General features: G+C 56.3%; 10 protein-coding genes across 10 annotated transcripts; 7 read left to right on the forward strand and 3 right to left on the reverse strand.

The window, feature by feature from the left end:
* Nucleotides 1–631: 631 nt before the first annotated feature.
* On the forward strand, nucleotides 632–1973 carry SLS55_006824 (uncharacterized protein; the record flags this gene model as incomplete). The annotated part of the gene is made up of 3 exons (XM_066778253.1): nucleotides 632–1322; nucleotides 1374–1740; nucleotides 1802–1973. 3 exons carry the CDS (start codon nucleotides 632–634, stop codon nucleotides 1971–1973), a joined length of 1230 nt encoding a protein of 409 aa, XP_066630690.1.
* An 836-nt stretch (nucleotides 1974–2809) lies between these two features.
* SLS55_006825 (uncharacterized protein) lies at nucleotides 2810–5380 on the reverse strand (the record flags this gene model as incomplete). The annotated part of the gene is made up of 2 exons (XM_066778254.1): nucleotides 2810–5278; nucleotides 5372–5380. The coding sequence occupies 2 exons, from the start codon at nucleotides 5378–5380 to the stop codon at nucleotides 2810–2812; spliced, it is 2478 nt and encodes an 825-aa protein (XP_066630691.1).
* A 1207-nt stretch (nucleotides 5381–6587) lies between these two features.
* On the forward strand, nucleotides 6588–7476 carry ecm33_3 (cell wall protein Ecm33; the record flags this gene model as incomplete). Its single annotated transcript, XM_066778255.1, has 3 exons — nucleotides 6588–6660; nucleotides 6710–7238; nucleotides 7293–7476. The coding sequence occupies 3 exons, from the start codon at nucleotides 6588–6590 to the stop codon at nucleotides 7474–7476; spliced, it is 786 nt and encodes a 261-aa protein (XP_066630692.1).
* A 4531-nt stretch (nucleotides 7477–12007) lies between these two features.
* Nucleotides 12008–14895, reverse strand: RAD54 (DNA-dependent ATPase protein rad54; the record flags this gene model as incomplete). Its single annotated transcript, XM_066778256.1, has 3 exons — nucleotides 12008–14453; nucleotides 14504–14511; nucleotides 14887–14895. 3 exons carry the CDS (start codon nucleotides 14893–14895, stop codon nucleotides 12008–12010), a joined length of 2463 nt encoding a protein of 820 aa, XP_066630693.1.
* A 409-nt stretch (nucleotides 14896–15304) lies between these two features.
* Nucleotides 15305–16304, forward strand: SLS55_006828 (uncharacterized protein; the record flags this gene model as incomplete). The annotated part of the gene is made up of 3 exons (XM_066778257.1): nucleotides 15305–15420; nucleotides 15474–16057; nucleotides 16117–16304. 3 exons carry the CDS (start codon nucleotides 15305–15307, stop codon nucleotides 16302–16304), a joined length of 888 nt encoding a protein of 295 aa, XP_066630694.1.
* Nucleotides 16305–16941: 637 nt separating this feature from the next.
* On the forward strand, nucleotides 16942–18369 carry SLS55_006829 (uncharacterized protein; the record flags this gene model as incomplete). The annotated part of the gene is made up of 2 exons (XM_066778258.1): nucleotides 16942–17499; nucleotides 18025–18369. The coding sequence occupies 2 exons, from the start codon at nucleotides 16942–16944 to the stop codon at nucleotides 18367–18369; spliced, it is 903 nt and encodes a 300-aa protein (XP_066630695.1).
* Nucleotides 18370–18886: 517 nt separating this feature from the next.
* Nucleotides 18887–20413, forward strand: SLS55_006830 (uncharacterized protein; the record flags this gene model as incomplete). The annotated part of the gene is made up of 2 exons (XM_066778259.1): nucleotides 18887–19056; nucleotides 19303–20413. The coding sequence occupies 2 exons, from the start codon at nucleotides 18887–18889 to the stop codon at nucleotides 20411–20413; spliced, it is 1281 nt and encodes a 426-aa protein (XP_066630696.1).
* Nucleotides 20414–20805: 392 nt separating this feature from the next.
* ATM1 (Iron-sulfur clusters transporter atm1, mitochondrial) lies at nucleotides 20806–22629 on the reverse strand (the record flags this gene model as incomplete). Its single annotated transcript, XM_066778260.1, has 4 exons — nucleotides 20806–21972; nucleotides 22024–22194; nucleotides 22245–22513; nucleotides 22563–22629. 4 exons carry the CDS (start codon nucleotides 22627–22629, stop codon nucleotides 20806–20808), a joined length of 1674 nt encoding a protein of 557 aa, XP_066630697.1.
* Nucleotides 22630–23680: 1051 nt separating this feature from the next.
* Nucleotides 23681–24247, forward strand: AIM24_1 (Altered inheritance of mitochondria protein 24, mitochondrial; the record flags this gene model as incomplete). Its single annotated transcript, XM_066778261.1, is given in 3 exon segments — nucleotides 23681–23696; nucleotides 23713–24074; nucleotides 24125–24247. The coding sequence occupies 3 exon segments, from the start codon at nucleotides 23681–23683 to the stop codon at nucleotides 24245–24247; spliced, it is 501 nt and encodes a 166-aa protein (XP_066630698.1).
* A 64-nt stretch (nucleotides 24248–24311) lies between these two features.
* On the forward strand, nucleotides 24312–24839 carry AIM24_2 (Altered inheritance of mitochondria protein 24, mitochondrial; the record flags this gene model as incomplete). The annotated part of the gene is made up of 2 exons (XM_066778262.1): nucleotides 24312–24503; nucleotides 24558–24839. The coding sequence occupies 2 exons, from the start codon at nucleotides 24312–24314 to the stop codon at nucleotides 24837–24839; spliced, it is 474 nt and encodes a 157-aa protein (XP_066630699.1).
* Between the last annotated feature and the right edge of the window lie 276 nt (nucleotides 24840–25115).

Below are 25115 nucleotides of genomic sequence, written 5' to 3' on the forward strand. Positions count from 1 at the left end.
CCAAGCTGTCTATTTCTTGTTGGAGAGCTTCTGGCTGGCCTCGATGGATTTGGCTTGCTGAGAAGTCTCGTTTTCCAGTGGAGAGGGGCCTTGCCACGCTCGACTTTGCTCGTTTTCTTCGGGAAGTGGTCGTATGGCTAAATGCAACTGCAGCTCTCTTCATGCCTCGGAAGGACCGGGATAGTTGGATTATGGCTGGGTGAAGTGTCTTGGCTACTGGAGAAGCTCCTCGCAAATCAATATCAAGTTGTAATTTTGCACGCCTGGAAACTGAGCGGTGCATTATTGAATGCTGCATACCGGTGACAGGCTCTCGATGACAAAGTTGTGTCGTCCGTGTAGATCGGGCTACTATCCACCCGGTAAACAATAAAAAAAGAAAACTGGTTTTTGGTCTTTACAATTAAATGAGGTATCCATGAATCAGGTAGTAGCGAGCTAGTCTCTTGTCAAATGGTCGTTCTCACCGTCGATGGACAATTCTTGGCGCTTGGCATATTACACAACTGTCCGCCAGTGTCCGTGAGAGACCCACTTGAGACCGGTGTTAGGATCAGTTGAATCTTTAAATCCGTCCTCCTGTATGCATAAAAGCTGTATGACGGCCGAAATACGAAGCGACACAGCCATCATGAGATGCGTCTTTACCATTGTTTGTCTTTGCGTCCTTGGGTGCAAAGCATATCCTTTGGCGCGACTCTGTGAGAGCACGACGGCATCCAGTGTTGTGTGTGTCAGCAACCACGCTGCCGTCCTGGAACTCCCCTTTTCCCGTGACGATGGAAACACGGCCAGCACGGCTGATTTTGCCGACACCAACGCGACCAACCCGTCCTTCCAGCTGGTTCGGAATTCAACCTTCACTGTCTATGATCCCCGGGCCTTCGATATTCTTGGGACATCGCCCTCACTCGATTTTGTGTTCGAAACTACACCTGGCTACATCCAAGAGGCTCCAGTGTACGTTCCAGAACTGGACGCCATCATTTTCTCCGCCTTTAGCCCAGACGTCTACAACCAGAAAATCATCTACCTTAACGACACGAGCCCGGCACTTGCGAACTTCACCACTTCGCCTCCGGTGTGGGGGGTGAACGGAGGCCGGTACTTCAACGGAACCGTATACTGGGCCGTGGCGGGAGACGGCAGCTTTCCCGGCGTGGACAACGACACAGTCGAACAAGTTCCCGGTATATACACCCTCGACCCCGTAACTACGAAGACCAAGCCGCTTCTCAACAACTACTATGGTGCAAAGTTCAATAGCCCGGACGATCTCGTAATCGACGCAGCCAACGGAGATATATACTTCACGGACCCCTGTACGACTCTCTAATCAGTATTCCAGGCGACCCACTGACAAAACGCGTTAGGGTTCGGCTGGGCCATGGGCTACTCGCGCAATCCGGTCATGCAGGCGGCGACGTGGCGGTTCCGGCCATCGACGGGCGCCGCAACCGTCATCGACGGGACCATGACGCAGCCCAACGGCATCGGCATCGCCCCGGACGGCCGCACCATGTACGTGACGGACGGCGGGGCGACGATCGAGAGCGGGTCGCCGGGCGGCATCTTGTTCAACACGACCAACGAGCACTGCACTTACGCCTTCACGCTCAACGACTCGCCTGCGGGACGCTGGCTGGGCGACAGACGGCCCGTCTGGTGCACGCAGTCGCTGGGCCACGACGGCTTTCATGTTGCGTCGAACGGGTTTTTGGTCGGCGCTTCCGGACATGGGTAGGTCGCCGTCCTCGGGTGGTCGTGAGGAGAATTGCAGGCTAAAGATGATGAATACTAGGGTCGACGTTCTGAGCGAATGGGGGGAGCCGGTTCTGCGCATCGAAACCAACCACACTGTTAACAATGTGCAGTTTGCCGGACGTGACCTGGATGAGTTATGGCTCTTCGGCCAAGGCGGGATTTCAAGGGTCAGGTGGGCCTTGAAGGGGCTCTCGGGTGCGAGGAGCTAGCATCTCCTTGAGGATCCTCGCGGTTTCAACTGACGACAGCCCCCTTTACTTGCGGTGAAGCTACGTTGTCGGCGCTAGCATGGAACGCAGCCCATCTCTCTGTATATATACTAGACTTGAGCGTAAAGATGAGTGTAGCATCTGCTTGTACTACTCTTTATTTGGTTCAGCGTCGTTGGCCTCGCATCACTGACTGGAAGCCCCATCGGTGGTGCGCTGCTGGAGCAGAGAAATGGGCAGTATCTGTATGCACAGATGTTCGCTGGAGGCACCATGGTGTTGGGCAGCTTCATTCTCGTGGCGGCCAGGATCTCCAAGACTGGGTTCGTTCTACGGGAGCGGATGTGAGCCCATATTGAAACAGCGTCCACTTTGGTAGAACAGTATGCCTTTCAATGGTGTAGATGTGACAAGACGAAACATATCGATCAACAGCCCTCAGGCAACATCTTTGGAAGACTTTCCTGGATCAGCCCTTAGCCGTATGGCTAGTCAGACGACAGGTGCCACTTGCGCCGCCCGCATGTACGAGATCATGCTCGCGATGCCGGGCACCAGAGGCGCGGACCGGAAACTCGCGAAAATGTGGGGAGATGAAGGGATTTGGTAAGCTACGGCTTGGTACCTCCGTATGTCGGCGCAGGCGAGTACGCTGGTGTGAGTTGATGTGTGACTTCTGCGAGACATTCGTTGGCGCAGGTACTTGAGTGTGAGTCGTGGTTGCAGATCTTCAGAGAGAAGTCTGTTGGTAAGGCAGGTGCAGATGGATGGGTACTATTTCCCAGCTGCGAAACTTATGACAGACCAGCTTGGATTTTTCTTTTTCTCATTGCGCCTCAGTCAATGCACCACTGACTCTTCTCGTCTGTCCAATCTCCGATGACTGTAGCGTACTCGTCGTCAGCCAAGTAGTTCTTCCCTTCCCTTGACACCCTAGAATCGGGTTGCGGCTGCGCTATCAGACGCTCCTTTCCCTCCATCATGGCTATGTGAAAGTCCAATCCCCTGTTTCTAGGATGGTCGGCTTTTCGTATAATCCCAGAATCCCCGCGCCGTGCATACGTTACTCCACCCTCCTCTTCAGTGACGAAGACCATTACAAAACGTCTATCACCGTCAAAACCTGAATTGCGTATAGTTTCAGTCATTAGTACTGCAATGCGGCTGAAATGACCACTTGGGATTGTGAAGGCGTCAGGGCCGTGAGCGGGGCTAAGATCGATGTTTTTTAAGAGGTAAAACGTCCAATCATCATCAGTACTTCGTACCCAGAAAGAACAGCCGATAGGGTAGGACAGGGGTGGTTGTGGGCTTTGGAAGGTAATACTGTAGGCACTGACGAGAAGTCCTCTACTGGTAGGGGTCGCGCGTGAATCGTGGTAACCACCAGGAGTTCCTGCACCGAGGAGTGTTCTTGGAGCCCACCGGAAGCCCACCAAGTCCAACCTGGACAGCGTATGATACATCCACTTTTCCGAGACATTCGTGAGTTGGGACCAAAATTGCTTCATGCGATCCTGGCCCCGGGAGTTCAGAAGAGGACCTGGATCTTGGTCCGTCAAGCTAGCCAAACACAAAGCTTCATCGTCCTGGACACTTGTGGTTCGCTTGGAGAACGCAATAGCACACCACTCGAAATTGATGATATTGGAGTTGTCCGAATGCTCGAAATGCCTATTGTTTCCACGGATTTGTACGAAAATACGGTAGACGTCGTAGGCGCTTCCCCATCCGTTCTTGAAGTTGAATTCGAAGCCTTCTGCTGTGGATAGGATTTTCTTGGAGTCGAGTGTCGCGTCGGAAAACTGGAAGATCAATCTGTCAGGTAAGGCGCCCTCTTGGAAGGTCCATAGGCGGGCAGCCCAACTTGACGAGTAGATGTAGAGAGCCAGTTCGGCAACCGACCTTCCCGTCGTGCTTATCGATCTTAAGGTACTATCGAGCACCAGAACTTTGTTCGCGCCCGCGTAGGTGTCCCGCATTTTCTGAATTGCAATGCGCCTCGCGTCTGATGAGCCCGTAGGACAGCATAGCGTATCTATCCAAAAAGGGATTTGCTCGGCGTCGTCAGGATTGAGGTCTCGTACCAAGCCGTCAATCGCTTCCAACTGGCATTGGGGCATCGCATTCTCATGAGGGTTACCGAGACCATCGGACCAGACGTGTGATAGAGCAACGTATGTTGCGCTGAACTGCCCGGAAATCAAGCTCAGCGTCTCGTCTCTGCGGTTCCAGACCACTAATGGAAGATGACCCGCCTCAAGTATCTTCTCTACGGCTTTTGAATCAAACCCACGGAAATGGCAGTCGCAGCCGGCGCTGGTGTGCACTGTCTGGTAGGAAGACTTTTGGATCTGAGATGCAAAGCACTGCGTCTGGGTGCAAGCTTGATGGCTGATCCGGCCCTTCTGGAAGTTGCGAAGAAGGGAGGCAAGATATCGGCATTCCAGGCCCCCAAAGTTCCCCTGTAAGATGCTGATTGCCCTTGGACACCATTCTTCCTTGAACATCTCGTGCGCCAAAATGCTGATGGAATCGTCCTGGGCCGAGCCGTGTTCCCACCAGCCAGCCTCGGCACGAATACGCGGTGGCTCCCATACATCATCATCCTTGGTAGAGTCGAGATCACCGTCCCGGAATAGAATCTGCCGTAGGCAGGTCATGAATCGTCCCATCAACGAAAGAGACAATATAAAGTAACTGTCCAGTGCATCTCCGGGCATCTTTCTGATGAATGCAAGCGCAAGGAATGCAGTGTGTATCGCACGGTCCAAGGGGTACATGTCCGACTCCAACACAAGGCCAGTGTTGCGCTTCTCGACAAGTTCATCTGCGTGTACGAAGAGATTCCTGGTATGAACGTATTTTGTGCCGCTCTCCTCCTCGATGTAGTCTTCAAAGATGAGATCGTCTCCAAGGGCTGTATGAAGAAGACCGAAGAACAGCCACTGCTGTAGAAAGGCCGCAGCTGCAGCTGCCCCTCGCCCGCCGACACTGTCCACCTCGGTCCATGTGGTTCTGGTGAACAGTTCCTCTTGTGTCCAGCCTTGCCGTTCGGGGTATGTGATGAAGTCGCCTCTGTCGTACTCTTCAAGGCAGTAGTAACAGATCCTTGGAGGGCTCCGAATGGGGTCCTTTGGTACGAGAAGATGGTCCATAGCCGTTCGTGTCGCGGCTCCGGCGGTTGTGGTTACCGAAGATTTGCGGTGGGCTAGTTGAGCAGGCCGCGGTGCGCGGATGGATTGGCGGAATGTAAGGTCGGCCTTCTTGTTCAGCCCTCCTGTGCGGGGTAAAGAGAAGCGTTGCTGCCTAAAAGTTGTCTCGGAAACAGGTAAGCAAGGCTGGCTGCAGGTGTAGTCTTCCAATCAGCGAGTGGGGGTCGGATAGTATTGGCGAACCCTCACCATCCTGCATTAAATCTTCAGGCTTAACAGATATCTGCAGCCGACTATCTTCAATGCCTATCGCTTCATTTTCAGGATTTTGTCTCTCCTGATATCTCTCAACAATACTGGCTGGCCCTCTACTCACCCCAAATTACCCAACGATTAGTTGCCCTCTGAAAGTCGTCGTTAAGACAATTCACGGTTTCGTGCTCTTCATAACAGTTTTCTAATTCCAGAATACCAAAAGCCATACCGGCAACGGATCCGAACAAAGGCACATCGAACCGACCCGCCCCGTTCGTAGACGAAGCCCCTGCCCCGGAAGCAGTGCCAGTACTGCTGGCCGAAGCACCCGAAGTCGACGTAGCTGCCGTCATCACATCAGTCAAGCTCAATCTACGGCACACCAAATCCTCGCACTCACCTCTCGTCTGACCCGCCGCCTCGGATCCCGGCCTTGCCGCCTCGCTCCCCGTAGCGCTGCTGCCTCCCACAGTACTCGTAACACTCGCACTCGCACTAGCCCTATTCGCCTGCACCAACTTCTCCGCACCCGCCATAATAACAATGTCGCTCCACCAAACGCTCAAACCGCTGGTAATCGTATCCGCCGTCGCCGTCGCCGTCCCCAGCGGCGCACTCGGATGCTTGTAATCGATCACGTCATTCGGCCGCCTGCAAACCGCCCTCGTCTTGCCTTCGATCTGGAAGCACAGCGGAAACAGGAACAGGCTGATGGCAGACCACATTGCGCGACATTCCCGGGGCGATTGGTTGGTGCCTGTGGGGGCGCAATCCTTCGCCGCAGCCGAAGCTTGGCACCGGAGCGATACGAACGAGCTGATAGCTAACAAGAGCCTCGATTATCTAGGTAGGTAAGGAAATGATGTAGAGAGCCTTCGAGATGTTGTGGAATTAAGCGTTGGTCAGAACATGGCAGGCCAATGAAGGCTTGCGTAATGTGCGTTGGCTAAGCTTTGGTCCCTGATGCTCGACCGGGGTGTGCCGGCTATCTTTCGACAGCCTCGTATCCAGCTCGTCTTCACCGGGGTTCGGAATGCCCTACTTTGTCCGAAAAAGAGGGTGATAGCCCCGACGGATGTGAGGCTGAGAACTAAGCATCAGGCCATGCTTGCTGCCTGTTCGTCTTTGGAAGTTCTATAAATTTGCCCGGATTCTTGTTCTGTACATCTCAATTGCAGATCTCTCCAAGTGCAATCCAGGAGCAATGGCAGCAAGAACTGTTCAATTGGCTTTGATTTCGGCCCTCGTGGGCGTTGTTGCTGGCCAGAATGCAACACGTAATGTTTCAATACACTGCTTTTGTCTGCCTTGGCTAACCATACACAGTGTGCTCCAGCGCAGCCACCAAAACCATAAGCAGCCAGGATGAGGCCAACAAAATCGGCGCAGCCTGCCCGACTTTTACCGGAAGTATTTCGCTGTCAGACGGGCCCCTGTACTCGGACCTATCCTTCAACGGCGTCAAGGAGATCACCGGCAAACTCATTTCCAAGGACTGGATGACGGTGACGGCCGACTCCCTCGAGCGCATCGGCGACGCCTTCGAGAACATCGATTCGTATACCACCAGCCTGGACTTCCCCAAGCTTGCCTACGTGGGCGCCGGCATGATCTTCACCGAGAGCGACCAATATCGACCGGGTTTACAGCACGTGAAGATGCCGAACCTGAAGGAGGTCAACGGCGACCTGCTCGTCACCGGTAACCACTACTTCTCGGAGCTGCAGATCCCGAACATCGAGCGCATCAACGGCCTCTTCCACATTGAGGATGAGCACGCCCTGTACAACCTGTCGCTCGACAAGCTGGCGACCGTCGGGCCCGGCGGCATTGACTTCGCCGGCACTTTCTGGGAGTAAGTTGAAGCCAACATGATCCTGCGATAGCGCTATTACTCACGCTCTTCCAGCGGCATCTCCCTCGCCTCCATCAAGTCTGTCTACCCCAAATTCAACATCATCGCCATGAGCACTGGCAACTGCTCCGAATGGGACGCACTCCGCCAACCCGGCGGCGCGCTCGCCAACACTGAGGATTACTATTGCCACGGCGGTTGCAAAAGACTCTACGGCAAGGAGTGTTACTCCACCTAGTTAAGAGGTTGATAGAAGTTGATGTGTGGCCACAACGGCGAGAATGCATGTCTGTATGTAGACTAATGACGTATATGCACAACGCTTCTGTAGTTCAATATAAATAGAGCCTGGAGGATTCCGAGAGGTCCACATGCCGCGTTTCATGCGCGTGTGGCGCTGCTAGCTCTAGCCGCCTGCGCCACGCGCTCTTCTCGCCGTGTGTATAAGCTTCGGTACCATACTTCAATAGCGACTTATTATTCTGTAACAACGCCGCTGACCGCATACTTTGACAGCCCAACGCAGAAACTCTCGGCATGTGCGCATCTATCACAATTCTTCGCTCCCGCACCTCTCGCGCCATGGGGGCTTTCGACGTCACCGTGCGGAAGACGGGGCGGGGGTGGACAGGCCTTCTCCTGGGGCTTGCAGCGGAGCTGAGCGGGCGGCAGGGCGGCAATAGCAGCAGCCGGCTTGGCTTGACTAGCTGCCACATCAACATTTGTGTTCCGAACTCCCCGGTAGAGCGTGGCCTGATTAGCTCGGCTTACGTGCCTATCATCGGCTTCGGTGGTGTCTCCAGCAGCCATCGCCTCTTCTCCATGGGGTTACCCGCGACTAGTGGCCTTCCAGGGGCTGTTCTAGTCACCAGCCACGCCAGATCCAGCCGTGCCGAGCCTCGCTCGTTGCGGCAAGCTAGCTTTGATAGCCTCACATGCTTCCCGTCTTGGCACGAGTTGGGCAGTCTCGGTCCTGATCCCACATGCACTTCTTGGTTCAGCCCAAAGTATATTCTTCCCAATGCCAAAACAGACGACGTCCCCGTCATATTTTCCTCTCCCAGGTGTTCTGGCACCCGCTGTCCTTCCACAAACATTCCAGAAAAAAAAATGCTCTACGACGACTCTCGCTTCTTGGCGCTGTGCGTCATCATCCTTCTCGTGTCTGGCTATGCTTCTTTGTTCTTGCGCATCTATGTCCGGCTGACCAAGAGTCCATGGGGTTGGGACGATACGTGTGCGGTTGTTGGTGCGGTAAGTGCTACATTGTCGTCCGTAGACGCTCCGTTGCAACCATTCTGATCGGCTTTGAATAAGAAGATCCCGTTCGCATGGCTCTGCGCCGAAACCATCATTGCCGCAAAGAACGGCTTAGGCGCTCATGAATGGCACATTACTCCGGAAATGCAAAAAGAGGCTTACAAGGTACGCACGCGCCTACTTCGGTATCAAGTAGGACCCATCAAGCTGAGTGTTGTATGCAGGCCTTTATGTTCTTCGAAGTTTCCTACTGCACGTCTATTATACTCATCAAGCTAAGCATCGCGCTCACGCTCACGCGAATCATCACCGACCAAACCGTCATCTTATGGATCCTCCGAGGCACAATTGCACTTTTCTCCGCCGTCACTCTGTCCGTGGCCATCTACTGCCTGTGCCAATGCCGCCCGATCGCGTAAGCCCATACTACGGTGTGCTCGTTATCGTTAGTGTAAACTGATAGCAAGGTAGTAAAATCTGGGATCCTGCAATCGAAGGATACTGCCACCCATCCAACGTCATAACAGCCCTCAGCATGACCGTCACCGTCACCAGCATCCTCAGCGATGTCATCATCTGCACACTGTAAGTTTCCACGCCCTCTCCCCCAGGTTTTCCGAACGGCCCCATCTCACAACAACGAAACAGCCCGATCCCGCTACTGTGGCATGTCCAGATCAACCGCTATTCCAAGCTGGCCGCCGGATTCCTACTTTCCCTGGGCATGTTGTACGCACATCCCCGGACATAAACCTCGCAAACCAAAACTGACAGACCCAGCGCGACCATCTGCGCCATCGTCCGGCTCGCATACACCCTAGCGTTGACCTCCAAAGAGGACTATCTCTGTGCGTCGGCCACCCCCACCCCCCCCCCCCTCTCGCCCACAGCCAACACGGCGCTAACCCACCCCCCTCTCCAGACCACATCTACGGCGTCACAGTCTGGTGTTGTACGTCCCGTCCCCCCGTCCCCCCATCCGCCCTCCCTCCCCCACCACACCCACACACTAACCCCGCCTCCCCCGCAGACGCCGAAGTCGGCGTCGCCCTAACCGTCGGCTCCCTAAGCGTAAGCCGCCCTCCCTCCCCCCGGGCATCCACCCCCCGAATCCAACAACCCTTACTAACACCACCCGCCCCCCCTCACAGGCCCTCCGCCCCCTCTTCGCCTCCTGCATGGGCAGCAGCGGCGGCGGCAGCCGGCACTCGCGGTACCTGACGCGCAGCTCGACGTACGAGCTGCGCAGCAAGAACGGCGTGCTGCATTCGAAAGTCGAGGCGGGCGGCGAGATCATGCGCGACAGCAGGACGGGCAGCTACGCCGCGGCGGATAACGAGAGTAAGCGGAGTATACTCGGGCAGGGGCGGCGGTCGGATGTGCGGATCGCGGGCGGGTACGATGGGGGTGATGGCGAGAGGGGGGAGCGGATGTGTTGAGAGAGTGGGAGGGAGGGAGAAGAGGGAAGGGCGGCGGCTTTTTGCGGTTCGTGTAGGTGCATACATAAGCGATAGTGTAGCATTTCCTTTTTACTTACCCAAGCGTACATGCATCGATTTTCCAAGCGCAGACGCAACGGTTGTCGTTGTCTACAGCGCTGCGTAAGTAGGCTGATCGCGCTTCTTCTGCCCCTAGTCCCGCCGCACAGCCGCACAAGGCCGATCTTTGAATGCTTCCGCCGCTCAGCTTCCTAGGTATATATCGCGGCCCCCTTTGCGGCACGTCGCGATCGGCAAGACCGCAAGCCACTGATTAAGTAGATCGGAGATCAACGCCCCCGGCAACCCCTGAGTCCAGGGTGGTCAACAAACAAAGACAAACAAAGATGGGGTTCGATCTTTGGTTGATTGGTAGGCGGGGGGTCGGAATCTTTAGTTGATTGCGAATTCTTTGCAAACAAGCAAAGATCTTTGCCTATTTGCTTGGCATATATACACGGGCCACTATCGTGAGATTCTTATAGTGTTTTGCCCCGATTAGGTAATACCCACCTACCTATCCGCCCCGTCTCCGCCCCACCCTCGCCCTACCCTCGCCCTACTCTCGCCCTACCCTCGCCCTACCCTTCCCCTCCCCCTAAATAAAATGGCCGCCAGCACTAGTAGTACTAGCAGTAATATAGCTTAATAGCCTAGGCAGTATATATACCGAATATGGCACATGGCCATGGCCGGCCACTAACCACCCCCCCCCCCCCCCCCCCCCCCCCCCCCCCCCCCCCCTCTCCCCCCTAAACAATTAAACAAGCATTTCGCAAACAACTACGCCTTACGATCTTTGGTTGATTGGTTTAGCTGGAACCACGATATTTGTTTGATTGATTGGTTAAAACAATCAAAGCTTTGCAATCATGTTTGTTTGTTGACCACCCTGCCTGAGTCGTGTAGCGCTCTCGGAACATTCTTTTTCTGGGCGGATGCGCTGTAGTAGGCTTGCGGGGAGGGCCGCCGGGTGCTGCCGATGTATGTACCTAAGTACTAGTGGGCGGGGGGCTTCGGGGCGGCGCTCCGTTGATGAAGAAACCGGCGCGGTGGGAATGAATGGTCGGGGAGGGGGCACAAGAAAGGATCGAGCCCTCTGGATGCTCTGTTCGTGTCTTTTTTTGCTTGGGAAAGGAAGGAGCGTGCACGTCTTCTTTCCATCCTTCCCGTCCGTGATGCTGGTCGGAAAAAGTAGGCCCTTGCCAAACCTCAATCTGCCCCGGCCCCTGATGAAAACGGCCTGGAATCCGTTTCCGCTCTTCACCTCTCTGCTACCTACCTAAACCCTGAACTGTCGCTCAGCGCCCAGCTCCTTCTCCCGCCGTGAAGCCCCCTCTCCCCTCCCCAACCACTCCCCCACCCACAGCCATCCATCCGCAGGCAGGTTTCCTTCCATCGCCGGCCGGACTATCTATCGTAATCATCATGCCAAACAGTGTGGGTCCCCGGATGTTTTTCCAAACAGAGTTGCGGAGTAGTTTCGAATCCTCCAGATCCCTTCCCTGGCCAGCCAGGCCACGGTAGCTATATGAGCCTCCCGGCTCGATCTGTGTCACAATCAAGAAACAGGTTCGCTTAATCCCTGCCAGCTTCTTTCCGCCGAAGCGGCTGGTGAACGCGGGGGTACTGAGGTTGGCTTGAGCAGAAGACGAGACGGAGTACGTAATGCTGGATGGGCGGGACCGACGCGGTAAAAACGGTGCAGATCAAGTGTAACTCGTGTACGATGAATTGGATCCCAAGCCGATCGCAGAGTCGATAACGATTTGGCCGGAGGTATGGATTCGAGGGCTTGTCAATCTGGATTCGTTCCTCAAGAAAGAAGTAAGTATGAACAATGAAGTGCATGTAAATCCACTTGAAATTCTATCATGATTACGTGTTGACAAGACGCACGCTCTGTCGCAAGCAAAAACACCACCGAGCCACGCCGCAAATCAGCTCTAGTCATCAACGCCGCTGACACCAAACAATCAAGCAAGAACAAGAAACCGCCCTGAAGCGCCCAGAGAGTACAAGATAGGAAGATCAATGACTGATGTACTGGAAGACAGCACTGACCGCCTCCTCCGACGTCTCCTGCCTGAGCAACAAATCCTGAATCCTCGCAAGTGCACCTTTATCACCATCGTTGACGAAGTGATTCCACGTGCTGGTATCGCCGTACAGCATAGCAGGGGCCTTGATATGCTGGTTGCCATCAGGCTTGCACCGCTTGCATTTGAACGTATCGTGCGTGTCACTCGTCGTGTCCGGCTGGTATTGGAAGAGTTCGCGAAGCGAGTCCAAGCTGAAGTGGCGCTCGACGTCTTCCGCAGAGTCGACGACGCAGGACGAGAGGGATTGCTTGTGCGACTGCCGTTGGAAGATCTTCTCTTCGATCGTACCCGTGGCGATGAAGCGGTAAACGAAGCAGTCCTTCTTCTGGCCATCACGCCAGACACGGGCGAGTGCCTGCTGGTCTGCGGCAGGGTTCCAGTCGGGATCGAAAAGCACGAGACGGTTGGCACCAATGAGGTTGATACCGCATCCACCGGCCTTGGAGCTAAGCAGGAACACGAATTCAGGGCCTTCGGGATCATTGAATTTGTCGACAAGTTTCTGGCGCTTGTTGACATTCATCGTGCCATCGAGACGAAGACAGCCATATTGACGCGTGCGGCAGAGTTTCTCGAACACATCCAGTGTCTGCGTGTAATTGCTGATCAGGACGATCTTATCATTGGTGTCCTGACGAATGCGGGCCAACATGCGATCGAGAACAGCCATCTTGCCCGAGTACCACGCCTTGACGTCCCGGTCGCGTCCACGAGCATCCTTTGGAACATAGTCATCCGGAAAACATTCTTCGGAGCCTGGCAAATCACCCGGCAAATCCAACAGGTCTGGGTGATTGCAGAGCTTCTTGAGAATGTTGATGGCCTTCAGCGGTTGGCTACCCTTGCCTCTGAGCAACTGCTGAATCTCGGGAGACTTGATGAAAAGATTGTACAGATTCCTCTGGAATGGCGCAAGGTTACAGAATACAACGTGTTCGTACTTGCGAGGCAGGTACTTGGACAGGATATCGTTGGTGCGGCGGATGATGAACTTGTTGACCATAGTGAGGAGTTCGGACAATCGCTCATTGCCTACCTTGTGGTCCTCGTCAGTGCCATCTGCATCGCGGCCACGGAGGATTGGAAGCTCGAAGCGCTTTCTGAAGTCGTTCTTGGTGCCAAGGTAGTTCGGATTGGCAAAGTTGAGCAGGGCAAAGTACTCGGACAAGTCGTTTTGAATGGGCGTTCCTGAAAGAATGACGCGCTTTTGCACATTGAGGGCAGTGAGGGCAGTGAACGTCAAGCTCTCGTCGTTCTTCAGTCTGTGTCCTTCGTCGCAAAGTAGCAAGCCAATCGGCGTTTGCTTGAGCTCTCCGACGTACATACGAAGCGTTTCGTACGAGACAATGAGGACCGGTCTGACAACGGCGCGGCCGCTGGCAATGGACCATTGACGGAGTTGCTGAATAAGCTCTTCCTTGGAGGCCTTGCCATCGACGGCAAAAGGAGTGATGGCATCTTTTCCCAGCCACTTGACCAGCTCGTTTGCCCAGTTTTTGACCAAACTCGAAGGGCAAGCAATGACGCACTTCTGAATGGTTGGCTTTCCAGCTTCGGGTGATTGTCGCAGAAGCGTCCACATCAGCGCGATACATTGCAGTGTCTTGCCGAGGCCCATTTCGTCCGCCATGATGCACCCATTAGCCTTCGGATCGACAAGGCCGGTGGTGCAGCGATACAGAAACTTTACTCCCTCGACCTGATGCGGTCGCAGGACCTTGGCCAACCGCGGGTCGATAACGACAGGTACCTTTGGTCGTCCCTCATCGACCTTCTTTTTCAAACCGAGAATGTCGGCCAGGCTCTTGTGCACTAGAGGCACATCCAGCTGAGTCTTCTGTGGCTCCTCCTCCGTCTTCACTTCTTTGTCATCCTCGACCGGTGTAGGTTTATCGTCGACGGTGGGATCGTAAAGCACGATGGCGAACTCGCCGGTCGGGTCGTGCAAGGGCCGGGCGACGAAGACAGCACCTTGTCGCATTCCCAGAAGTGGGGCAGGGCGATTGGAATTGTACTCGGCGATGTCTTTCTTCAACAACGGAACGGAGAAGCGCGAGCGGAAGGTGCTGTCCTTGTCCTTCACCTTGAAGACCGGATACTTGTTGACATCTCGAGTGGCGAGAGCAAGGCGATCCTCATTTGTGTAGACCTTGTCGCCGTCCTCGGCATCGCCATCTGCGCCGGAGTAGTTGACCTTTCTCCTCTTCCGCGCCGGCTTTTCCGAGGCTCGTGTTGGCGTTGCGGAGCCGGGGCATTTGAATGGCTTGATAAGGCGGTCGACAGACTTTGGGGTGCCACCATGCAGCGTGGCAACTTTCCTGGCTGGAGTTACATTCTCCTTGTTGTCGCTCGACGAGATGGGCCGCGCCCGGTACCTGAGGTTGTCAGCGCTTGCCGAGCCCGTGTTGTTGTGGTCGCAGCGTACATGACAGCCTTCGGAGCTGACGATTCGCGAAGCGGGATGCGCAAGTCAAATTGCAGTGCGCAAGTCGATTAAGGATGCAGCAGGCGAAGATGGCGAAGACGGTGGATGTGGGATGGCGACTGTTGGTTGTTGTTGCGGTGGCGAGGTGGACGCGAGGCGCGACCGCGTTCCGGGGCCAGGCAGCACCGCGCTAACACGTGATGCTTATGTAATGCCTAAGGCACCGGCACTTTCCCCGCATTCTCCGACGCCTGACAACAACGCCATCTGTCTCATCACTCATCATTCCCATGGTCAGTCATCTTGGATGACGGGGCTTTTCCGTGTCTTCTTTCATACTCACTAATTCAGTTACCCGCCGCATAACGTTTGCTCCAACCGACGGCATCCATTGCTGCAATCCGCCGAGAGAACGAGTGTGCTGCTCGACAAACATGACAAATTGAAGTGATTGATTTCTGATCAAGAATTTCATCTAGGGAGCATGCAAGCCACGTGCTGGTTTGGGTAATTTTTTGTGAGCCCAATATTCCTCTGTGCCGCCTTGCGTTGGAGACATGCAGAATGCGGGGTCTAGTCAGCACTAGCGCAGTACACTGTGTACGGGCTTTCTAATCGCAGCCGTAGCGAAAGTAATCGCAGTATGGCTGCAAGCTCATTGTTGTTCACCATTTATCGATAGTCGCCCGCAGGCTATATAACATTCCAGCGGCCACCTCACATTGCAGCTCATCAGCTCTTCACAGAAAGCCGCTTACCATCCTCTATTCACCCCAAACCTTTGACTAAAGAGTCTTCATCATGGCCACCTACGAAGAAGCCAAGGACCAGTACGTGGAAGTCAAAGGCATCAAGTTCGCGTACCGAAGATTCGGTGCTGCCGAAGGCGTCCCGTTTGTTCTTTTGATCCATTTCAGGTAAGTTACTGCACATCACTCAAGCCGATGACATGCTAACAGGATGTCTGCAGAGGTACCATGGATCACTGGGACCCAGCATTCCTAAACCCCATCGCCGCCGCGAGACCTGTGCTCATCATGGACAACGCGGGCATCGGACGTTCCGGTGGCAAAGTTGTGAACGACTACAACGACTGGGCCCAGTATGCCATCGACGTGGTTTCTGCTCTTGGCATCGAGCAAATCGACCTTTTCGGGTTTTCCATGGGTGGCATTGCAGCTCAGATGTTCACTCTCCGTGCTCCTCGACTTGTCAGACGCTTGGTCCTGGCCGGAACGATCCCGAGCATTGGAAAGGGCGTCGTGCTGGCCGACTTGGGCCCGCTCGAGCAGCTGAGATCGGCAGTCACGCAAGAGGAGCAAAAGGACGCCTTCCTGGATACTTTCTTCGAGAAGTCGGACACCAGCCGAGCCGCCGGTCTTGAGTCATGGGAGCGAATCCAGTCGGCGCGACAGAACCGGGTGGATTACGTCAGTGTCGAAGGCGGCAACAGGCAGGCCGCAGCGTTTGCAAAGTTCATGAACCCCGCGCTTGCTGAGCGAGGCTCCTACGACCGCTTCCATGAAATCAAAATCCCGGTCTTCATCGCAAACGGTATCCAGCCTTTCCGCCTCGGTGCCTTGCATGCTTTTGCTAACTGTAGTCGTTCGCAGGCAGTAATGATGTCCTGCTCCCAAGCCCCAACAGTTTTATCATGTGGGAGAAAGTCGTGAACGGCGAGCCTCATCTGCATCTGTTCCCCGACTCCGGGCACGGCTTCCTGTATCAGCATGCGGGCCAGTATACCAGGATGATCAACGAGTTTCTTGACGCCCCATCTTCTCCGAAGAGTCGCCTTTAAACAGGCCGCAGCTACGGCGTCGAAGCTTGGGAAAGAGGCAACAGATGCTAGCGCAGGTAGTCCGGCTGGAAATTTTGGTGGGGCGGGTCGATGGTTGAGTGTTTTCTCATTCGTAGAAGATGAACTACAGGTTGTTGGTCCTCAGTTTTGACCGGCAGCCCAGCAGGCCTGCCTTATGCCTGAGGCCAGGCGGGTTGTTTGTGTCTTGCTCGATTAGGCTTAGCTTAGTTTGCTAACAGGCGGTAATATGAACCACCACCTGCGGCACCACCTAATCGATCATCCTTTGCACTCATCAGTTTTCATGTGTTTGTCTGGTAGTTTGACAGATCTTTCAGTTATAATGACTCAATCAAACTTACAAGTTGACCAGGGTACCGTATTCGAAGCTCCTCGGTGGTTCTCCAACGGTGTACTCAAACCATGCTAGCGCCTTCCAGAGCGAGATACAGTAGACCCGTGGTTCCACAAGGGCGGGCAGAAGTATGCACCCTGACGTCATTACTGTCTGGGAGCATAAAGTCGCCGGCAGAAGGCTGCAGCAGTCCACCTCCACAACTCGATGCAATCGCGCTCTGACTTATCGCGACACACGACAACCCGCACCGCCAACGCCACCGTATCGCGACTCGTAACCATGACTGACGGTTTCAAACTAGCCAGGCTCTGCCAGGGCGGCCGCCTATATGACGAAGCTTACGATGGCAACAACGCTCCAGACTGGGCGGTGAAATACATGGAGTTCTTGTACGAGTCTCATCACCGCCCGAGGCACATCTTCCCGTTCATGTTGCTTCCCGCTGAGCTGCGCGAAATTGTCTACCGGTTCGCTCTTACGCGTGACGGGCCGATGCATGTGCGAGGAAAGAAGACTATGATACACCAGGCAGAAGTCCCCGGGGGAGGGACTGAATGGATGGTTCATGAACCGCAGAAGTACCCGTCGTTTAGGGAGCGCAATCTGGATCTTCATGTCGCTGATATTAAGCTCTACAACAATGAGGGTCTGGCCACAGGGTGCCTCTACATGGATAGGCAGACGTCAGCCGAGGCCGCCCACGTCCTCTACGCTAAAGGCATCTTCCGGTTCGACGACAAGGACATTCTGGACGAGTTCTTAGCGCGCCTACCTGCCAGCTCGATAGCGCGGATCCGAAACATCCAGTTCATGGTTTCTTTCGACCCCAGCAATGGTGTAGGTACAGAGATGGCAACGGCTTTCCGCTCGCTCGCTCCTCTGCCGAACCTGCGGCGCGTCGAGTTACGTGACACGGGCAGAAAGAGTTGGATTTTGGACCGCAGGCTCACTTTGGAAGGACTGGCTGCCAGCGTGATTCTCCAGCCTGATTGTTTTCAGTGGCTCAAAGCGATTGGCAGAGCAAAGGGAGATGCAAGGGCGGGCGCGGATGTTCTTCGTCTCGCCGAGCACATACTGCGCGTGTGCTCCCCATTTCAGTATTCCCAGAAAGAGCCGGCAGACGATGTCGGGAACTTCAAAGCCATATTGGGAAATATGCTGGAATGCTCAGAATCCACTACGCCTTGAGGAAAAACGCGGTGGTGGAAGGCGGTGGATATCGGGCTCGGCCGCCGTAGGTTTGAGGTGGGAGCTACACGAACGAGAACATCCAAAGTGCGGTACCCCACCGATCACCGCCATAGTTTGCGCTCGAATCTTCTGCTTCCTACGACAGTCGTTTCAATCATGTCACGCCGAAAGGATTACCTCCCGTTGTTCGACCTACCCGGGGATCTCCGTAGCCTTGTCTACGCCCACGCCCTCACCAACGACCAGCCCATCCGCCTCACCACTCGCATGAGAATTCATGGAGGGACTGAGCACGCCCCAAAGATGCACCAAGGCCCTCAGCTCGGGCTTCTCTACGCCAACAAGACTGTATACGCCGAGGCCCGACCGATCCTCTACCAGTGGAACATCTTCCGCTTCTCCGGCACCCTCACTCTGCACCTCTTGATGCAAACCCTACCGGACGGACTGGCCCCGCACCTCCGCAACCTCATCGTCGTCGTGGTCCCAGCTACAGCAATCAAACAAAGATCGTAAGATGTGCTTGTTTGCGAAATGCTTGTTGTTTGGTTCGTGTTTGGTGGGGCGGGAAGGGGGCGGGGTTGATGTTGTTGACCTCGACGTTGCATGACGGTGGGCTGGAACGGTGTCGCAGGGCGGACGTTGCCGAACTGACCATGGCGCCCGGTCGGGTACGGTTGTCTATGCTGCTGGTGTCCATGCTGCTGTGGACCAGGTGCCGTCTAGGGATTGCGCGGCCTCTTCGGCGTCGTTTCAGTTGTGGCGGAGTCGCGGACCACACCGCGCTTCGCGTTGCCCAGCGTCAGGCATTGAATCCGGGGCGGTGGTGGCTGTGGGCTATGAGGGAGACAGATGCGGGTGGGCAATTCCTTTCGTCATCCGCCGTGTTTGCTGCCCAGTCGTCGCTGCCAAACAAAATCCCGACTACCCGTTTCGGTTAGCGCGTCACTAGCGCCCAAGGTCCCGACTACTACCAGGCGCGCTCTTCCTCCACACCCTCAACCTCGCCACCCGAGTCGCCCGCGACGCCAAAATGTGCGGTTCCCGTGGCAGCGCACGCCTGCGCATGCGGTCTCGGATCTCCTACGCGCCGCCATCCGATGACCTCGAGGACATCGGCGCAAACGACGAGATTGCTGCAGACGATGCTGAGGCCCAACGCGACCAGAGCGAAAACGAGAGTAGACTTGCTACTCTTCAGATGTCCGAACTCAACTACCCATATAAAAATAATAACTTAGTATGTGTATAAGAGAGATACGAGCAAGTGATTTCTTTTGTCACTCGCTGTGACGTCAGTCACGAAAGACTGGGTGATCCAGTGAGGCTAGAGAGTTATCACCACACTTGTGCATCACACGGTGACCGCGGAAGAGTTACACCGTCCTGGGTGGTGTGTAAAGCCATCTCTCCGGCAACCAACTACTAGCGCCACCGACGGGGTATAAGTTTCCATCCGCTCATCGTCTTCTTCCTTCCATCCAAGCCTTCCAACCTCCACCCCGCTGCCATGGCAGCTCAACCCACCGCGATTGGCGACCAGCCGGCCACCATGCCCAACCCCACTGAAGCGACCACCGCGAGCGGCGACAAGAACCAGAACAACAACACCAACCGCAACCGCAACATCTTCCGCTGGGCGGACCTCCCCGCCGAGCTCCGCAACAAGATCTACGAGCTAACCCTAACGGCAACCGCGCCCATCGCCATAGAAGCCGTCAAGATCCCCGGCAGCGACTCACTCCGCCTGCAACACCAGCGACCCGAAGAACCGCCCTTCCGCCCCGGCCACCTGCTCCGCCGCGGCACCAAGTTCCTGGGCGACGTGCCCGCCTACAACCGGCACCTGACCTACCACAGCGCGCCGACGTACACGCTCAGCCTAGCGCCCGCCCTCCTCCTCCTCAACAAGACCACATACCTTGAAGCCGGCCCCATCCTCCACGCGAACCACCTGCACTTCGCGCAGCCCGTGGCCTTCGCCGTCTACATCGACCGACTATCCCCGACGGCGCGGGCCTGGCTCAAGGAGGTCACGCTGGGCCTCGAGCTGCGGGCGAGGAGCGAGGTGATAGTGCAGTGGAACGGAGTCGCACTACCACTCCGCCGCCGCGCCGCCGACGACGACGACACCTACCACGCGCCGACGGCCGACCGCGCCCGCTTCTGGCCGGCCGCCTTCACCGCGCTCAAGGACGCCGTCGGCCTCGAGCACTTACACTTGGATCCGGGCCACCGCATTAATGGCACATACGACGCGGCGCGCGTCGCCAACGAGGTGTGGATGCACGGGCACCACTGGCTGAAGAACGTTGTCGGGCGCAAGGGCGGACGGGAGACGGCGGCGCTGGAACTGGTAGACGTCAAGATGGGCGATCCGGAAGGTGTCGGGATGCCGAAGAATTCCCCCATCTTCGACTACGATGCGTACAAAGCCGAGGAGCGCACGCGGGTGCTGCGCGAGCAGTTGGCGAGGTGGATGCGTGGCGACTTGACGCGGGAGATGAGGGATGCCATGTCGGCCCGTGAGGTCGTGGGGGATTGGCGCTTGCGTGAGTGAGATGGGGGGGGGGGGGGGGGGGGGGGGGGGGGGGAACGACGGGCCGGGCTGGCGGTTGGAGCGTCTGCGTTGTTCTTCTTTGGGCTGCTTTGTCGAGGATGATGGCGGTCTGGAAGCTGGTCCGTAGCTGAAGAACAAGTCTCGACAGCGAATTGCAGAGGAACTAATTAAACCAACCAATGTTTGTTTGCTTCAACGCCCAATGTGGGGAGAGACAAGAACTACCTATGCAAGGAAGGGTTAAATGTTTTGCAATTCACTATGTGCCTACTTAGCACCATGTTCAGCTGTACATCCCTGTTGTTCCCTGCACGTGGTAATCTCCGTACGAGACGTGAGCACACAAGCGAGTCGAAACCTCAACACCCTTTCGTCTCCCTCTGCCATCATCTTCACTTCCTATCCTTCTTCTCCTCGCCCTCCTTGTTCTCCTCGGCGCCATCCACGAACAGCGTTTCCTGCGCACTCCACAACTCGCTATACAAGCCGCCGGTATCCACCAGCTTCTCATGGGTCCCCTGCTCGACGACCCGCCCATCCCTCAACACGATGATCAAGTCGCTATCATAGATGGTGCGCAACCGATGGGCCACGAACACGCTCGTGCGCTTCTTCTCCCTGATGACGCTGTTGATGTTCTGCAGCAGCGCCTGCTCGGTATGCGTGTCGAGCGCGCTCGTGGCCTCGTCGAAGAACAGCAGCGGGGGGTCCTTCAGGATCAGCCTGCTGACGGCGAGGCGCTGCTTCTCGCCGCCGGAGATCATCAAGCCGCGCTCGCCGACGGTGGTGTCGTAGCCGTCGGGGAAGGTCGCGATGACCTGGTCGAGCTTGGCGCGGGCGGCGGCGGCGCGGACGGCGGCGTCGGGCGCGTCGACGTCGCCGTAGCGGATGTTGTGCATGATGCTGGCGTTGAACAGCGGCGTGTCCTGCGGCACCACGCCGATGGCGCGCCGCAGCGAGTCGAGCTGGACGTCGCGCAGGTCCTGCCCGTCCACCGTGATGCGCCCCGCCTGCACGTCGTACGACCGGAACAGCAGCCGGAGGATCGTCGACTTGCCGCAGCCCGACGGCCCCACGATCGACACCTTCTTGCCCGCCGGGATGGTGAGGTTGAGGTCTTTGAGGATCGGCCGGTCGGGCCGGTAGCCGAAGGTGACGTTTTCGAAGCGGATCGTGCCGCCGCAGCCGGGGCTGGCGAGGGCGAGGGGCTTGGCGTTGGGTGCGTCTTTAACGGCGACGTTGACTTTTTGGAGGTTGAAGAGCGTCTCCATGTCGAGCAGCGATTGGCGCAGCTCGCGGTAGACGGATCCGAGGAAGTTGAGCGGGACAGACAGCTGGAAGACGAGTTGGTTGACCATGACCAGGTCGCCGACCGTAAGGTGGCCCGTCGCAACGCCGTCGGCGGCGAGGTACATTATGGCAGTGAGGGCAGACGAGAAGATCATGTTCTGACCAGAGTTGAGGAAGGCGAGCGAGGTGGCGACTTTGATGGAAGCTTGCTCGTAGGACTTGAGGGCCTTGTCATATCGATTGACTTCGAATTTCTCGTTGTTGAAGTACTGCGAACGTTAGACTGGGGATGAGAGGGAGAGCAGCTACACTACCTTTACAGCCTCGTAGTTGATCAATGAGTCGACTGCAACAGTAGCGGCCCTATTATCGGCAGCGTTGGCCTGCTTCCGGAACTTCGTTCTCCAGGCGGTGGTGGAAATGGTGAATGCGGAATAGGCAGCCATGGTGGCGGCGGTGATGGCAGCAAACTTGGCACCGTATTGGTAGGTCTGACATGTATTAGAGATTTGACGCCAGAGGTTTGCTGACCATGACCTACAAGAATACCGCAGACCATGGAGATTTCGAGAGCCGTGGGCAGGATGGAGAAGACCATGGAGGTAAGGAGGAAGCTGATGCCCTTGGTACCGCGGTCAATTGCCCTGGTCAAGCCTCCGGTCTGGCGAGAAAGGTGGAAGTTCAGGTCAAGCCGCAAGAGGTGCTCGTAAACACTGCAGGCGACTCGACGAATAGCTTTCTGGGCAACACTGGCGAAGATGGCGTTGCGGAGTTCTTGGAAAACCGTGGCTCCCATGCGAGTAACGCCATCTGGGGAGCTCTTTAGCATGGGCACCGCTGGATAGGCCAATGTGCTTACACGCAATGATCATGGAGCCGGCAACGGTGGTAGCGGTGCCTCCAAGGGTAGCAAAATCAATGTTCATGGCATCTACAATGCTCTTGAAATAAAAAGGCACTTGCACGTTCAAGACCTGAGAGTACCTATGAGCAAAGAAAGCATGGGAAGGACGAGACAGTTTATCACCTTTGCACCGACGAGCAGCGCCACCGAGAGGCCGACCCGCAGCCTTGTTCCGAGATTGTCCTTCTACCATGTTAACGCGCCGCCACCCACCCGACATCAGCCAGCCTACCTTCGGCCACAAGTAGCGCGACATCTCCTTCATGATAGCCCAATCAGCCTTGCGTTGCTCCTTGCTCGTCGCCGTCTGTTCTGCCAGTAGCGGGTCATTCTTGACACCGGAGCCTGGCGCCGCCGGCGGGGCCTTCTGTGCTGCCTCGGGCTTCAGAACCGTCTGCGCGCCTTCGACCTTCTTCGCGCCATTTACTTCAGGCGTGTTTATCCTGGGATCAACTTTGCGATGGCGTGGGGAAGTTGCGAAGACGCGCACGAATGGCGAGACGGGCGAGATGGAGCGAAGGCGAAGTGTCGGAGGACAGCGCTGCGGGGTGCTCGTGTGCGGCGCGTGAAAGGAACGGCAGCGCGGAGCAGAGCAGGAGCTCCGCAGGAGCTGTCGGGTTAGCATGGTGCCGTCGCGGTTGCTGACTCTTAGTGGCGCATCGGCGCCATGCCTGGGGGCGCAATTGACGTGGAGGGAGAGGAAGAGGAAGTGGGCGGTTTGAAGACGCGGGGCGGGACGTCAAGGTGCTGGCGCAGCACGCAACGGCGGGCCGCGCAGGCGTGCGGTGCTTGGCGAGCACAAGCCCGGCATCAAAGCTCGCGCGACCAGCTGCATCATCGCACCCGCCCACGCCCCCGACCGACAAAACCATGCGCGCCCTCTCCGCGAGCTCCAGCTGGGGCTCCCGCGCCATCTGCCGCTCGTGTCGCGCCCGCATCGCGACTCCGCTGGTCCGCCGCCGGGCCATCCACATCAGCGAGGCGCCATCGTCGTCCACGCCCAGCTTCGACCAGGACGTCTCCTCCGCTGCCGCCAGCTCCACTCCGGGTACCGCGCCCTGTCCGCCCGCTCAATGGCTCGGGTAACGTGTTAATTGGCCAATAGACGCCCGCTTCGAGGTCATTGGCTCGCCCTACTCGCTGCTGTCCGTTTCGCTGTCCGCTTCGCAAAACCTGTACACGCGCCGCGGCACCCTCGCCGCCGTCAATGGCAAGGTCGAAAATGCCGTGTCCAGCCTCTCCATCCTCGAGCCCTTCCGCCGCGCCCCGCTGGGCATTCCGTTCCTCTACCAGAAATTCTCCTCGACGAGCCCCATCACTGCCTTGATCTCTTCCAAGTCGCCTGTGACGAGTTTCGCTGTCGTACACCTGGATGGTCGCCTTGACTGGCTGGTTGCTCAGAGGCAGGCGTTGCTGGCATGGACTGGCCACGGGCTGTCCGTCAGGCCCCGCGTGAACACACAGATGGTAGGTTGCGCCGGGACGTGGATTTGGGGAACGAGTGCTAATTGGCAAAGAGCTTGGCGCACTGGGGTAACTCTCACGTTACCGGCAGAGGCCTGCTGGCTCTGGTCGGCAAGGGTCAGATCTACCAGGTTCATCTCAAGGCTGGCGAGGAATACATTGTGCACCCGAGGTAGGTCAAGCATTGTTGTCTTGCCCAACTACTTTCTGACAGGCTCAAGCAATGTCCTCGCATATACCATGACCGCGAACCCGCCGCTTCCCTATCGCTTCAAGTCGACCTCTCTCCGCTTCCAGGTCCCTAGCTTGACTGGTCTCTTCCCGAGCACGAAATTCTTCGACGACATGCGGAAAACGCAGGCGTTCAAGACTTTGGCCCAGTTCCTCTTCACGCTTCGCACGTGGACAAGAAGAACGATATGGGGCGACAGGGTATGTCGCGTCCTACCTTTGCTGATAATGCATAGTTAACATTCCGGGTTATAGTTGTTCCTCCAGTTCCGTGGTCCCTCCACCATTCTTATCCAATCACGAGCCGGCCGTTTAACCGATTCCCTTACCACCCGTGACGTGAACGAGATTGCGGATGTCCCTGCAGGAGCAGTACAAGAGGCTGTTTCCCTAGATATGCGGAAAGAAAGCGGCCACGGTTCGACTACTGCGGCTGCTGAAGAGGCGGAAGCACCGAAAGAGAAGGTGACGTTCGCGCAGGCTGGTCCGGATGGAAAGTTTAAGGTCGGTGAACAGTCGGAGAGCAAGAGTGCATAACTGCAGGCATGGCGTTGGAGAGAGGAATCGGTTTATTGCGTAAAACACCCGTGGGAGATGAGACAATCAATTCGTGCTAAGGAAGAATGAGAACAACCCGTGCAAGGAACAGTTTTTCCAAGGAGCGGGCTGGGGTTGCCGAAAGAATTGACCCTTTCTAGCTCTTTCTCGTTAGGCGCCATCACCCCGTGGACTTCGACTCCTGACGGAAAGCAGTGGTATGTTAAACAACCGCCATTTACAGGTCTTTCCCGCTCAAAGAATACCAGGCTGTAT

The sequence above is a fragment of the Diplodia seriata genome (assembly GCF_021436955.1).
Source record: "Diplodia seriata strain FDS-637 chromosome Unknown scaffold_7, whole genome shotgun sequence".
Taxonomy (NCBI): Eukaryota; Fungi; Ascomycota; class Dothideomycetes; order Botryosphaeriales; family Botryosphaeriaceae; genus Diplodia; species Diplodia seriata.